Source organism: Girardinichthys multiradiatus, chromosome 15 (assembly GCF_021462225.1).
Source record: "Girardinichthys multiradiatus isolate DD_20200921_A chromosome 15, DD_fGirMul_XY1, whole genome shotgun sequence".
Lineage (NCBI taxonomy): Eukaryota > Metazoa > Chordata > Actinopteri > Cyprinodontiformes > Goodeidae > Girardinichthys > Girardinichthys multiradiatus.
In genome coordinates this window covers 21,091,432-21,105,442 of record NC_061808.1, presented here as the reverse complement: position 1 = coordinate 21,105,442, position 14,011 = coordinate 21,091,432, and the positions used below count along the sequence as shown (strand labels likewise).

General features: G+C 40.6%; 2 protein-coding genes across 11 annotated transcripts in view; one reads left to right on the top strand and one right to left on the bottom strand.

Moving 5' to 3' along the window:
• Positions 1 to 2,835: 2,835 nt before the first annotated feature.
• Positions 2,836 to 7,369, top strand: fam228a (family with sequence similarity 228 member A). Of its 6 annotated transcripts, none has more exons than XM_047388088.1 (8): positions 2,836 to 3,052; positions 3,429 to 3,519; positions 4,540 to 4,716; positions 4,793 to 4,870; positions 6,415 to 6,507; positions 6,724 to 6,811; positions 6,941 to 7,112; positions 7,207 to 7,369. In XM_047388088.1, the coding sequence occupies exons 2-8, from the start codon at positions 3,433 to 3,435 to the stop codon at positions 7,346 to 7,348; spliced, it is 837 nt and encodes a 278-aa protein (XP_047244044.1). In that variant the 5' UTR covers positions 2,836 to 3,052; positions 3,429 to 3,432; the 3' UTR covers positions 7,349 to 7,369. The 6 variants fall into 6 exon arrangements, with proteins under 6 accessions (XP_047244044.1, XP_047244043.1, XP_047244041.1 ...); XM_047388087.1 differs by having other exon boundaries at positions 6,412 to 6,507; XM_047388085.1 differs by having other exon boundaries at positions 6,316 to 6,507.
• Positions 7,370 to 7,460: 91 nt separating this feature from the next.
• itsn2a (intersectin 2a) overlaps positions 7,461 to 14,011 on the bottom strand; it is a 53,031-nt gene continuing 46,480 nt past the window's right edge. For all 5 annotated transcript variants that reach the window (XM_047388080.1, XM_047388078.1, XM_047388081.1 and 2 more), the window contains 9 exons: positions 11,579 to 11,762; positions 11,388 to 11,486; positions 11,130 to 11,297; positions 10,836 to 11,048; positions 10,617 to 10,738; positions 10,449 to 10,531; positions 9,134 to 9,217; positions 8,875 to 9,048; positions 7,461 to 8,130 (listed from right to left, as the gene is read on the bottom strand). In XM_047388080.1, coding sequence (XP_047244036.1) covers positions 7,979 to 8,130; positions 8,875 to 9,048; positions 9,134 to 9,217; positions 10,449 to 10,531; positions 10,617 to 10,738; positions 10,836 to 11,048; positions 11,130 to 11,297; positions 11,388 to 11,486; positions 11,579 to 11,762 — 1,279 coding nt within the window. In that variant the 3' untranslated portion in view covers positions 7,461 to 7,978. The remainder of the gene's footprint in view (positions 8,131 to 8,874; positions 9,049 to 9,133; positions 9,218 to 10,448; positions 10,532 to 10,616; positions 10,739 to 10,835; positions 11,049 to 11,129; positions 11,298 to 11,387; positions 11,487 to 11,578; positions 11,763 to 14,011) is intronic.

Below are 14,011 nucleotides of genomic sequence, written 5' to 3'. Positions count from 1 at the left end.
TCGAGATATTAATCAGCTGCTCCTGGTTGTAAGAAACAACCCCGTTGCCATGGCAATGCATCATAACAAATGTCCAAAAATAGAAAGTATTAAGAAAAATCCTCCAAGCTGCACAGCATCCGACACTGGAGTGGACAGTCATCCAAAAAAAATCAACTGTATCCACCACAAGAGGAATAGTTCCCAAAAAAGAATAAATCAGAATCAAAAGTAACAGAGCTACTCCAACCTGCTGCCACCTTGAGTGGCGCAATTCTAGAAATTGCTAAGCTACAGACACAAAACCCCAATGCTTTTGTGGCAATTTCTGGTGATTTTAATCTCACCTCACTCTCTGCTACACTTCCAACATTTCAGCAATTTGTCAGCTGCTCTACCAGAGAAAACAAAACATTGGATTTGTTTTATGCAAATGTCAAGGACTCATACAGCTCTACAGCAAGACATCCTCTAGGCAAATAAGATCACAATCTTGTTTTTCTCTGCTCGAAATATAAGCCCCTTGTTCAGAGGCAACCTGTAATAAAGAGGACTGTGAGAAAATGGTCACAGGAAGCTGAAGAAGCTCTGCAAGGTTGCTTTGAGGCTACAGACTGGGACGCACTGTGCCAGCCACATGGAGAGGACATCAATGCCATGACTGAGTGTGTAACTGGACAACTGGAGAGACTGAATAGGAATAAGGCTGCAGGTCTAGATCATGTCAGCTATAGAGTCCTGAAGGCCTGTGCAGAGCAGCTCTGTGGGATTCTGCAGCACCTCTTCAACCTTAGCCTGGCCCAAAAGAAGGTTCCGGTGTTGTGGAAGACCTCCTGTCTTGTTCCGGTACCAAGGAAAATCACCCATCAGTCCTCAATGACTATAGACCTGTTGCCCTGACATCTCATATCATGAAGGTCCTAGAGAGACTCCTCTTGGCCCACCTGAGTAAGCAAACAGTAAACCATCAGGACCCCCTTCAGTTTGCTTATCGCTGTGGAGTTGGAGTTGAAGATGCCATCATACACCTGCTTCAACAAACCCACTGTCATCTGGACAAAGCCAGTAGTACTGTGAGGATCAGACAAACAGACCACAGTTTGTGAGACTGAAGGGTTGTGAGTCTAACCAGGTAGTCAGCAGCACAAGAGCACCACAGGGGACTGTACTCTCACCATTCCTTTTCACTCTGTACACCTCAGACTTCCAGTACAAGACAGACTCCTGTCATCTTCAGAAATACTCGGATGATTCTGCAGTCGTGGGGTGGATCAGAGATGGACAAGAAGCTGAGTACAGGAAGGTGGTGGACCGCTTTGTGGCATGGTGTGGAAACAATCATCTCATTTTGAACGTGACTAAAACAAAGGAGATGGTTGTAGATTTTAAGAGAAACAGGAATAAGTCAAAAACTATTTCCATCATGGGAGAAGAAATGGAGGTGGTGGAGGAGTATAAATACCTCGGTGTTCACCTGGACAACAGACTTGAGTGGAGATGCAACTGTGAAGCCATCTACAAGAAGGGACAGAGCAGACTGTACTTCTTGAGGAAGCTTAGGTCCTTTGGTGTTTGCAGCAAGATGCTGCATATCTTCTATACGTCTGTTGTGGAAAGTGTGATCTCTTCTACCATCATCTGCTGGGGAAGCAGCATCAGAGCCAGGGACTTAAAAAAACTCAACAAGCTGATAAAAAAAGGCTGGCTCTGTTCTGGGGACTCCTCTGGAACCTCTGGAGATCATTGTGGAAAGACGGATTCTTCATAAAATGAAGAACATTATGGAGAACCCCGAGCATCCTCTTCATGAGACTGTCCTACAACAACAGAGTGTCTTCAGTCAGAGGCTTCTTCAGATCTGCTGTAAGACGGAGCGCTACAGGAGATCCTTCCTGCCCACAGCCATCAGCATCTACAACGGCTCTTTGAGGAAACCTTCATAATATGAGCTATAACAACATTTAATTTCCCTTTGGGATTAATAAAGTATTTTTGAATTGAATTTGAATTAAACAATTTATAAAAACAAAAGCCAATAACAGTGGAGGGTATACTGCAATAAAAAATACCAATGTCTCAATAACATGTCTTATATCCTTGAGCATCAATTAGAGCAATGACGTTGCATGTTGTTCACAAGTCGACTTTTTGTCTGCTGAGTCATGGCATCTCGCTCTTCTTGAAGGGCTGCCCTCTGGTCATTGAGGTTCTGGGATTCAGAGTTACAAGCCTCTAGATCCCATAAGTTTTATTATGGGATTCTGGTCTGGAGAAAGTGCAGACCACTTCATACGAGGTACCCCAGTCTCCAGCAGCTGTTCCCTAATGATGCAACCTCAAAGAGCTGGAGCATCGTCATCCATGAAATACAAACCTCCAGCAATGGAAGTGATTGTAGCACAAGAATTCATTGATTTGGTCATGATGGATTTTTTTTGTCACTAATGTTGTTCCATCTTTGGTTTATTTCTTTGTGTTGAGGATTTCATGTGTTCTCTGTGTGTTGGTTTAGATACTTATTCTACAATTACTATTTGCTTGTCCATTCAGTTAGATCCTCTTGGATCCTCTTAGATCTGTGGGTATTGCTCCATTTTATCAGCCATTTCTCCTTAGTTCCAATGTTTCTATTTAGGGTCCAACTCTACTCTACATTGGACTGCTGACTTGACAGTTGTCCTACAATTCAATTTATTCAAATAGCGCCGATTTGCAGTAAACATAGTCGCTCTACAAGAAAAACAGGTCAAATTACTATCCAGAAATGCGTAATCCAATCATTTTAATAAGGTCCAATTATAAAGCGGCATTCAAATTCAAAACCTTTGTAGTGCGTTCCGCGGTCGTCGTGGTAACGGGAAACCGCAGGATGCGAGGACTCCTGGAGGTGGCAGAGGAGAATCAGGCCTCCCTTCTGAAGCAAGTTACGGTCGACGCTCTGAAGAAAATTAATGCCGAAAAACACAAGTAAAATGTCTCCCATAGGCTGTATGACAACATTTAGGTTTTAATCAGTTTGTGCAGTCGCAACCAAAGGCGAGGAGAAGGGGACGCTTCATTGCGCAGTAGAAAGGTAAGTCGGTGCGTTATTCGCCGTTTTGTGAGTGGCAACTGCATTTTCCGAATAAAGGAGGCACTAAAATTGACGTTCCACTAATTTTGACAAATCGTTTTATTTAGAGTCACATGTGCTCATGTTGATATTTATCATGGCAATAACTGAGATGAACGTTCAGCAACATCAGCAAATAAAAATAAGCATATCCACTTCGAAATACGATGTGCTTGAAATGTACTTCAACTTAATTTAACTTCGAAATTATACCACACCAGTTGATTGAGTTTTTAAATACTTATATTGCATTTAGTTTAGCTATTTTGTTTAGTCAAAACTCTTTTCATTTTTTAGACTAGCAAGTAAGATATGTCATTTTTGTTTTTATGTCCAGTGATATGAGGATGACTTACCTGAAGAAAAAAAGACCCAGTGGTGTGATCACCGTTTACAATCCTTTTCCTGTCAGCCTGTTAAAAATAGAGGTAACCATCTCTCAATTTATTCCTGACAAAGTATATCACCAGGTAGGAAGGTTCACCGTTTTGAAATGTGAATGTTAAGTAGGGGTGGAAAAAGATCCATTACAAACATTTTATACAATTAGTCCTCAAACATGCACAAGGTAAGACATGATTAAAGACTAAGATTTAGCAAATTGTAACAACATATTGAAATACGGTATTTAATTTTGAAATATAAATAGTTTTGAGATGTTTATCTGTTGATGTTTGCAGAAAAAGCTGCAGGTACTGTGATCACACTATAACTTTTTGATTATGTAGGCCTATAATCTTACTGCACTTCACATCAATGTAGCATAGCATCATGCTCCCGCTGCACTGCTTCTATTTCAGAGAGTAAGACTGTAAACCCCTACCAACTAATAATTTATCAGCAGTCTCTGAATGTCAGGGAGGATGTGTTGGGCCACTAGCTGTTCTTGAATAAAAAAATTTTAGGTTATTGGGGTATGCTGCAGCTTCTGTTGGACTACCGGATTAAACTACACAAGTCGACCTTATACAGATGCCATTCATAATTTTATGCATTTCACTGTGAAACAACATTCATGTTCTACTTGCAGCTTTTGCATAACTAAAGGAAGCAGATCGTGTTTCCAGGCTGTGATGGGATCTATCTGTTGTGCTGACCTCAGCTCTCCTTTGTAAACCTGCACCATTATGTTCTATTTGTCTGTGAACTCTAGGTGGGAATCACTGCGTTTATGTTGCTCTCTATTCTAAGTGATTTCTACAATTATAACATTCTATTTTGCATTTTTAAACCAGCAAACATCTTTACCTGGGTTTTTTTTTTTTTAACCAAATATGTTCAGAGACTTGGGGTTCAGAAAGTAAACACTTGACTAGGACCTGCTTACTTCACTGTCAATTTTCAACTTATTTTTGATGTTATCTAAGCCAATGTATGGGAAGCTTCTGGATATGAAACTGACACCAAAAGCAGTAAGAGGCCCCTTAATTCATAAAGTTGTATTTCAGGAGCACATGGCCGATGTGAAAGAAACCACAGGGAGCAGCAGGAGTTTGGCTCAGCCGAGTGTGAGGGCAAAGAGCAGTTTTATGTGTGTCAGATCAGGGATCAGGAATCAGGTCCCATCTCTCTGTGGGCCAAAGCTCAGGGACCAGCTCTCTCATACCTCCCTCAGACAACTGCAGGTACTGCATTCAGCTCAACTTCCTGTTCCTGTATAGAAAACCTGTGCATTTTCTAACTACATGTATTACTGCTCAGGCAAAGATGGAGACTGAAAATCATCAGGTCCAAGAATTACTTCAGCCTTTATTGAACAGAGAAAATGGGTTCATGAAGGTAGGTCAATAGCATACGGTGCCTTGAAAAAGTATGCATATGATCTGATATTTACATTTTGTTGAATTACAGCCACAAACTGCAATGCATTTTAGAAGGATTTTTATGATAGACCACTATATGATTGTGAATTGAAAGGCAAATTAAACAAAATCTTTGCAAAAAAGGCTAAAAAGTGTGCTGTGCATTTGTTTCCAGTCCCCATCCATTGTGATTAATTGCCCTACGCAGTCCACTTATTTCTAATTTAATCTCAAGAACAGCGCAAAACAGATAAATTTTGGAGAAGTTTAAAGGAAGTGTAGGTTATAAAACAGTATCCCAAGCTTTGAACGTGTACTGTTCAGTCCATCATCAGGTGGTAGAAAGGGCACAAGTGGACATCTACTAAGACATCTCTGTCCACCTAAGCTGGCAGGTCGGGCAAGGAGGGCTATAGACGGAGAAGCAGCCAAAACGTCTGTGGTTAGTGGGACAATCCGTTGAAATCCGCTGAAAAAACTATTAGTAGTGCACTCCACCCATTTGGCCTTTATGAAAGAGTAGAAAGAAGAAAGTCATTGTTGAAGGGAGACCCATTTACAGTTTGCCACAAGCCATCGAGGGGAGTCAGACAGCCGATGGTAGAAGGTGCTTAGGTCAGAGGAGAGCAAAATTTAGCTTTATGGGCTTATCCAAAATAAGGTGGGCAGAGGACATCTAACACTGCACATCACCCTGAACACACTATCACTACAGCTAGTGTTGGCAGCATCATGCTGTGGGGATGCTTTTCTTCAACAGGGAGAGAAAAGAGTAGGGAAGATGAATGGACTGGGCTAAATAAAGAGTAGAATTGAAATAAAATCTGTTAGCAGATGCAAAAGACCTAAGACTGGTGTATAGGTCTCTTCTGGGTAGCAGGACAATGATCCTAAATGTCTAGAGCTAAATGAACGTAAGAAATCTTGGTAAGGTGCGTGGCATAGCAATAGAGCACGCAACCAATATACAGAGGCTTGTCAAGTCCCGACCCCGGAGGCCTGTGCTGCCTGTCTTCACCCTGTCTCCTCCCCACTTCCCATCTGCTGCTGCTGCAAAAAAAACTTAAAAAATTGCTGCCATAAACACTCTCCATCCAGCCAGACTGAGTCTGCAAAGAATGACTTATAATTTCAGTCTCAAGATATCCTAAGCTGTAAAGACTTGCAGTTGTAATTTCAAGAAATGGTGGTTATACACAGTATTGACCCAAATGCACACTATCTGGAAAAAAATTGTTAAACCATATATACTTTCCACATAACTCACAACTTTGTTTTGATCTATCACATACATTTTCCCAAAATACTCAGAAGTTTGTGTTTGTAATATGACAAAATGTGGAAAAAGTTCCAGGGTCTGACATGGAGCATATTGTTTACCTGTCCCCACCATTCTGGCTGAAATCTGTCTTCTTTGAGGAGCTGGAATCTTATCTGACTCAGAGAGACATAGCAGAGCTGAGGAAGAGGGAGCTTCTACACAAGCGCTGGACTGAACGTGTGTGCTTTCCCCTTCAGAAGAGAGTGGAGGAACGTGTTTCCAGCTGTAACCTCATGGTGGCCAAGAAATACCAAAACATGTACGGTCACTACCTCCGACACAGTAACTCTAAGGTGATTCCTCAGTCTTATCTAACTGGCTTTAGAGTTTAGTGACTTAATCTGTGACTTATCAAATTCATGTTTAACTAAACTACTAATTCCTAAAGCATGAAAGGGATTCGTTAGGAGTATAATCTTTTTGGCCTTAAACAACAAAAATACACCTAAATGCGTTTTTATTGTGGCTTAAACTTTGCAAAGATGGGACATTCTCTGCTCCATCCATAGTTCAACACAGCAGACATAAAGGAGAAGCCATATTTTCAATTACATGAAACAACAGGAGAAGATAGACCAGCCACCTCTTGCCAAGCAGGTAGGTGAGCATGATTCAGTTGCTAGATTAATAAGATGAACCCTAAACCTTTGGACAAAATTAAGGAAAATTTGTTTTGTGCTTAAATAAGTTTAATGTTTTGTTATGATTTTGTTTTCTCTGCTGCAGGATCTAAAAACACTTGGGGCCAAACGCAGGAGCTATCCCTGACTGATCGCTCTTTTAACAAGTCTGCGATGTCTCCGGCTAACCAGCTTCCTCAGACCTTACCGAACCATCTGCTGCCTGCGTTCCTCAACCTTCCAGAAAAGGATGAAGCCAAACAAAACAGCTCAGGCAAGTATGTAAAACTCAGCTGTAAGAGTTATATGTTTCTACAGCTAGTTTCTAACATATTCACCATGTATGCGAGCTCAGGTTTTAAACTCATCCAGGAACAACACCATGCGGTACTACATCAGTGCAACATCTACTTTGGATGAGAGATGCCATCAGAGAAGCTGCTGGTTCTGCAGGTGTGAGTGTGTCCAAACCAGACGGTTCACAGCATTTAAACGTACAAATGACAAAATCTAAATAAAACCTCTGTATGCTGATTATCTTCATGTACACTTTCATTTTCAGGAGTCAAATACTTGACTCCTGAAAGAAAAAAAAAAAAAACATACGATAATGGAAAAGCAACAAAAACTGTACAAATATTTAATTTATTCTACTTGTAACTCCTTATTTATTGGAATATTTTAAATGAAATCCTGTTGTATTCAGGATTACAAGCTGAAGTCGTGTGCAACAATAGGTGCCGTGTACTACTCCATATTGACATGTAAGAGACTTCCTTTGAGCGCCTTGTTGCTGAAAAGCACTATATAAATAAACTTGACTTGACTTGAAAGTATATCTATATGTTGCAATGCTGCTTGTAAAAATAGCATCATATTGCATTGGTTATTAGTTGAACAAACCGATCCATTTAGCAGAACTATAAGGTTTTATTTAAAACATTTCTTAAGATTTTGATTCCGCTATGAATAAGAAAATATTTGCAGCTTCACATTCCAGACTGGCATCAGTTATAAAAAGTCTGGATTGCTATGAAAAAAAAAAATGGGGCAGCAGAACCAAGACTAATATACAACAGACCAGGCACATTCAGCATATAAATCTTCTCTATCAATAATGTAAGTGGCAGATGTCCAACATGGCTCATTTGATTGCCTCATAAAGCTGGAGGTCTAGTTTGACAGACACTTCTCCAGTGGGGACTTCATGCAGGAGCAGGTGACGTGTTGCTGCTCCTTTACTCTCCATGTCTTTCTTTATAGTTGCCACAGGAACCTCAGCGCGACCCAGAAAATCTAAGGAGAAAGACATCTGTCATTTCAGTGTGCTGCTTAAGACTTCGTCATCATCAGTTGCTTGTAAATCTCAGTGGATTATCATGGATAACTGAGGCTAGTTTCTCAGCAGGATGCATCTTTAATCATTTTTGGTTTAAAACACACAGATGAAAACATGAAGTAGTATGAAGTAGTGTATTACATAATGGTGACCCTTCCAGTGCTATTTTTTCATGATCTCTTGTTTACTGTGTTTTGGTATTTGCACGAGTTTGGAACTCAGCTAATGTAGGCTTTACTGTACATTCATTTTAATGGAACTGAATGTTAGGGTAATACCGCGCTTTAACTGACTTCTCATAGCTGTTCATTTTCTGAACCACAATTACTATGCTGTATTTTGCTAAAAAAATAAATTAATGAAACGGAATGCGTCACATTTATTTTTTTAAATAAACACAGAATTAAACATACTGTCTCAAATATGCAAGTACGGCTACTCAGGTCAGTAATCATTATTCAGCTGTGGTGTAAAGATAAGAGTTTATTCATTTTAATCATAACTTTCATTTATCAGCAATGACTGGGGGTAATTGACAGCTTCTCTAATAGCAAATCCAATTCAGGCAGAACATATCTGAAAAACAAAGGAATGCAGAGTCACATAAAGTTAAAAACTCCTTTTAAACTGCAGATTTGGAAAACAACTTATTGTACAGCCTTCATTTTATGTCACATCTCATGTTCTGAGAAATCACTGACCATCTGGTGAGAACTGGTCTTTCTCGAACACAGTGATACTCAGGACGTCCTGGTAGATGTCTTTGACGAAAAACTGACAATTGAAGTTCCACTTCGGCTTCAGAGTGTCTATGACCGGCCGTGACGTGTAGCACTGAGCCCCCATGGTCAGTTCACAGTATGGATTACTCTTACCTAAGGAGAGAGGAGTATTAAAGCTTCTTTTTACAATGATTATCGATCAATGAAAACTGATTTGCATTTTGTCTTTGGGTGTCACCGTTGGGCTTGCAGGCCTTCAGCTCCTGAGCTTCTATGACTGTTACCAGCAGGCGACCGATGCCACTAGTCTTTAAGGAGCGTGCTGAAATAAACAAAAAATGACTGATGTACATAAACAAAGCACACATTTTGCTCATTGTGTAGAAAGTGTTCAAGCAGGTTTTTATATAATCTGATTCTGGTTTACAGTTTGAAATTGTAAGTCTTCTTAATATGTATTATTTAGACTATGTTTTAAAAAGTGATGTATATTTCATCTCCTCTCTAAATCATGTCCAATATTATGACAAAACAGCGGTTTTGTGGTATTTACTTATTATGGCGTGCACTTGCAAACATGTTCATACCCCTTGAGTCTTTCCACATTTTGTCGTGTTACAACCTTAACATTTTTGCATTTTTTCTGATTTTATATGGTAGACTAACACATAGTTTCAAATATTTATGAAGTGGAAGAAAAATTATGGCTTTCTTTTCTTTTTAAGTAAAATCTAAGAGGCATGGCATGTATTTGTATTCAGCCCCCAGTATTCCAACTTATCTTTTCCTCCACCATATTTCCCATCCACTCTGTCCAGCTGCCCTGTCCCTGCTGACGAAAAGCATTTCCCACAGCATAATACTGCCACCACCATGTTTCACCATGTTCATTGTAATGTGCATTAGTTTTTTTTTTTTTTTACCAAACATTGTGTTTTGTATGTAGGCTATAATGTTAGTCTTGGTCTTATCTACCCAGAGCCCATTCTGCCACATTTTTGCTGTGTCCTCTACATGGCCTATGGGAAACTGTGAAGATGACTTGTTAAGACTTTGTTAAGCTCCAAGCTCCAGTAAGTTTCGTCTTTCTGTATTTTTAATGTTCTGACTCACATCTTTACATTGGATTTTCTTAAAGCTCAGTTGCTTTCATTCCTTTGGTGCCATGACCCTAAACAAGAGCCCTTATGGTGTTTGCTGATGAGGTCTTTTTAAATGTCTCAAGTGTAAACAGATTTAATCTTTTAGTTGAAAGGACATTGTAAGAAATGATAAATTCTACATGTACTTTTATCATTTGATGCCAAAAGTGTGGCTTTGTAAAACGGGCTCTGTTAGAACATAATCTGCCAGAATTCTTCCACTTGTATTCATTCAAGAACCTGTTGTCTTGTTTTGTTCCAGAGAGCCAGTTATTCCAAAGAGCCAGATTTATTCATACGCCACTTCCAATATTTTCAAAAGATACGAATGCTTTTGCAAGACACTGTAAATCCCACTCAAATTGCAAATTCAGACATTGTAAAAATGTGTGTCCAACGGCTTGTGTTTACCTTGATATGCCTTCTCTCTCTTTTTCTTCTCTGTTTCTATGAAATGTTCAGAGGCTGCTTTAATTTTCTGGACCCACGCTGTCCTACCAAAACAAAGAAGACAAGCCCTGTGTACGATCATTACTCTAGGTCATAGTGCTATAGAGTGCAGCATCCGTGCATGAGTACCTCTCGCTTAAAGTCTCTGTTTTCAGGGTGTAAACGCGGTCAATGTGTGAGACATGAAAGAGCGGCTCATCACTGGACGGGTCTGCTGGCATTTTCACCAAAACCTCATTTAGAAACAGCGGCTAGAAAGAGACGCGAGACGTAAACAAAACAAAAATTTGAAAAATCTCTTGCGGAGAGCAAGAGGTTACACTCTCAGAAGCATTCCCTTAGCCTCACCGTCTTATAGATCTTTAGCTGTATGTTAGTCTTGGGGCTGAACAGTTTTTCTGATCCTGAGGAGGAGAAAGGTTTGGCACTGTGTGTGAGGAGGAGGAAATCATTGAAGAGGAAAGCCCACAGCTCTCTGCTGCTCTTGGTCTTAAACAGTCGGCCACTGTGGAGCAACTTGCGGGGCCCGAGGCAGTTAGTCAAAGAGTTAAAGGACAGGTTCTGCAAGACAGTTTCAGAGATACTTGAGACCTGGTTCAGTAAAGACATGCATTAATATCTGACATGTCTGAGTGTATTTACCTCTAAAGGCCCCTCACACTGAATGTGGTTCTGCATCCATTCCAGGCGGTCTACATTCTCTTTTTCTCTGACTGCCTCATTGACCTGAGAGCACAGCTCCTCGGCTCGCTCCAGGGCCTCTCGCAGGGGTTTGCGGTCCTCATGGCCGTCTGGAGTGTGCTCAAGGATCTGAGCAACGGGAAGAGAATGAAGCTCAATGTTACATCAAGAAGTAAAGGAGAAAGGAAAAAGATGATGAATAGGATGTTTTGAATGTACATTCTTTATGAGCAGAGGGTAGCGAGTGAGTCTCTGCATGGGCTTCAGCAGGAAGCTGGACAGTGGCATTCCTTTGCATCGGTAGTTTGTGGCAACTTTCTGCTCAAAAGAAAGCAAATTATTAGAAAAAAGTATATCTTTAAAAATAGCTTTTTCCCATCAATAGATCATTCCTCATTTACTATTTGTACCTTGAGAAAATCTTTAAATTCAGGCTGGTTGTGGGTTTTGGTCTGCAGGAGGGCTGCAGCATTGAGCTGGCAGGAGCAGAAGCAAATATAAGGCTGCATGTGAGCGAGCTCTGAAGCCAGTAGGTCTCCTATCAGGTGAACTGGCATGTTCTGTCCCCCTGTTTGTTTGCGTTCACGCAGAGCACTGACATACACAAATGATTAGGATGTTATACATGTTTTACAGATTGTTTGCTCAACATGCAGCGCCTTGCAAAAGAGTTCATACCACTTACGTTTTTTTACGTTACAACCTCAAAACGCGGTGAATTTTGTGTGACAATCAAACACATAGTAGTGGATAATACAGTTTTCAATACATTTTTACATTAAAAATCTTAAAGGTGTGGTGTGTATTTGTATTGAGCATCCGAGAGTCAATATAAAGCTGCAAGTCATTTTGGGTTTTTTTCTACTAGGTTTGCACCTGTAGAGAATGACATTATTTTGGGAATAAACACTGATTGGTAGAAGCATTTGTAACACCAATTTTCAAGCCTTTCCACAGATCCTAGATTGAATTTACATTTTGACTTTGACTGGGCCAAAACATGATTATGCTTTGATTTGAACTATTTCATAGCCAGAGCTACAGCTGCTTCTCTACAATTGATTTGTTTAGTTCCATATTTCATTCTGTCAACTTTTATACAACTTTTGGACAAAAGGTGTACCCCACCTTTTGTCCAAGGACAGCTGGAGATAGGCACCAGCCACCCCATGATCCTGTAAGAATACGTGGGTATAGACAACACACTGCTAAAGGTTATCCTGTAGTCAGACTCTCCCACCTGAACTGTGAATTTCCACAACTTTACCGGAGCATCTAAAATCGCAATCAAATATATTTTGGGTTTTTGGCTGAAGATACAGGGGTTGGACAATGAAACTGAAACACCTGTCATTTTAGTGTGGGAGGTTTCATGGCTAAATTGGACCAACCTGGTAGCCAGTCTTCATTGATTGCACATTGCACCAGTAAGAGCAGAGTGTGAAGGTTCAATTAGCAGGGCAAGAGCACAGTTTTGCTCAAAATATTGAAATGCACACAACATTATGGGTGACATACCAGAGTTCAAAAGAGGACAAATTGTTGGTGCACGTCTTGCTGGCGCATCTGTGACCAATACAGCAAATCTTTGTGATGTATCAAGAGCCACGGTATCCAGGGTAATGTCAGCATACCACCAAGAAGGACGAACCACATCCAACAGGATTAACTGTGGACGCAAGAGGAAGCTGTCTGAAAGGGATGTTCGGGTGCTAACCCGGATTGTATCCAAAAAACATAAAACCACGGCTGCCCAAATCACGGCAGAATTAAATGTGCACCTCAACTCTCCTGTGTCGTTGGTTTCAATGGTGCAAGGAGCGCAAATCTTGGGCTGTGGACAATGTGAAACATGTATTGTTCTCTGATGAGTCCACCTTTACTGTTTTCCCCACATCCGAGAGAGTTACGGTGTGGAGAAGCCCCAAAGAAACGTACCACCCAGACTGTTGCATGCCCAGAGTGAAGCATGGGGGTGGATCAGTGATGGTTTGGGCTGCCATATCATGGCATTCCCTTGGCCCAATACTTGTGCTAGATGGGCGCGTCTCTGCCAAGGACTACCGAACCATTCTTGAGGACCATGTGCATCCAATGGTTCAAACAATGTATCCTGAAGGCGGTGCCGTGTATCAGGATGACAATGCACCAATACACACAGCAAAACTGGTGAAAGATTGATTTGATGAACATGAAAGTGAAGTTGAACATCTCCCATGGCCTGCACAGTCACCAGATCTAAATATTATTGAGCCACTTTGGGGTGTTTTGGAGGAGCGAGTCAGGAAACGTTTTCCTCCACCAGTATCACGTAGTGACCTGGCCACTATCCTGCAAGAAGAACGGCTTAAAATCCCTCTGACCACTGTGCAGGACTTGTATATGTCATTCCCAAGACGAATTGATGCTGTATTGGCCGCAAAAGGAGGCCCTACACCATACTAATAAATTATTGTGGTCTAAAACCAGGTGTTTCAGTTTCATTGTCCAACCCCTGTATATGCATACTTTTTTAAGGCACTGTAAATATGAGTCCCAAGCTAGTTAAAAGTCTGTAGACTAAATAACGCCTGACATCAATTTCCATATGATACCAGCCAAAAATGGAAGAATTATCATATCAGGTAAAATCTATAATGCTAAAAGTCAAGCCTTGCTAGATTTGTTGGAACCTTGGGGTTCTGTCAGAACAGTGTCTGCCATAAGTCTTCGATTTGACTCCTCAGCTCAATGTGAATATACATGTCTTGCACATTTACAACAAAAAAAGTATTTTCATTAATCTGTCACTTCCAATGATTTTTGCAGGATCTTTTATCCAACAGTCCCAAACTGACAAAAAT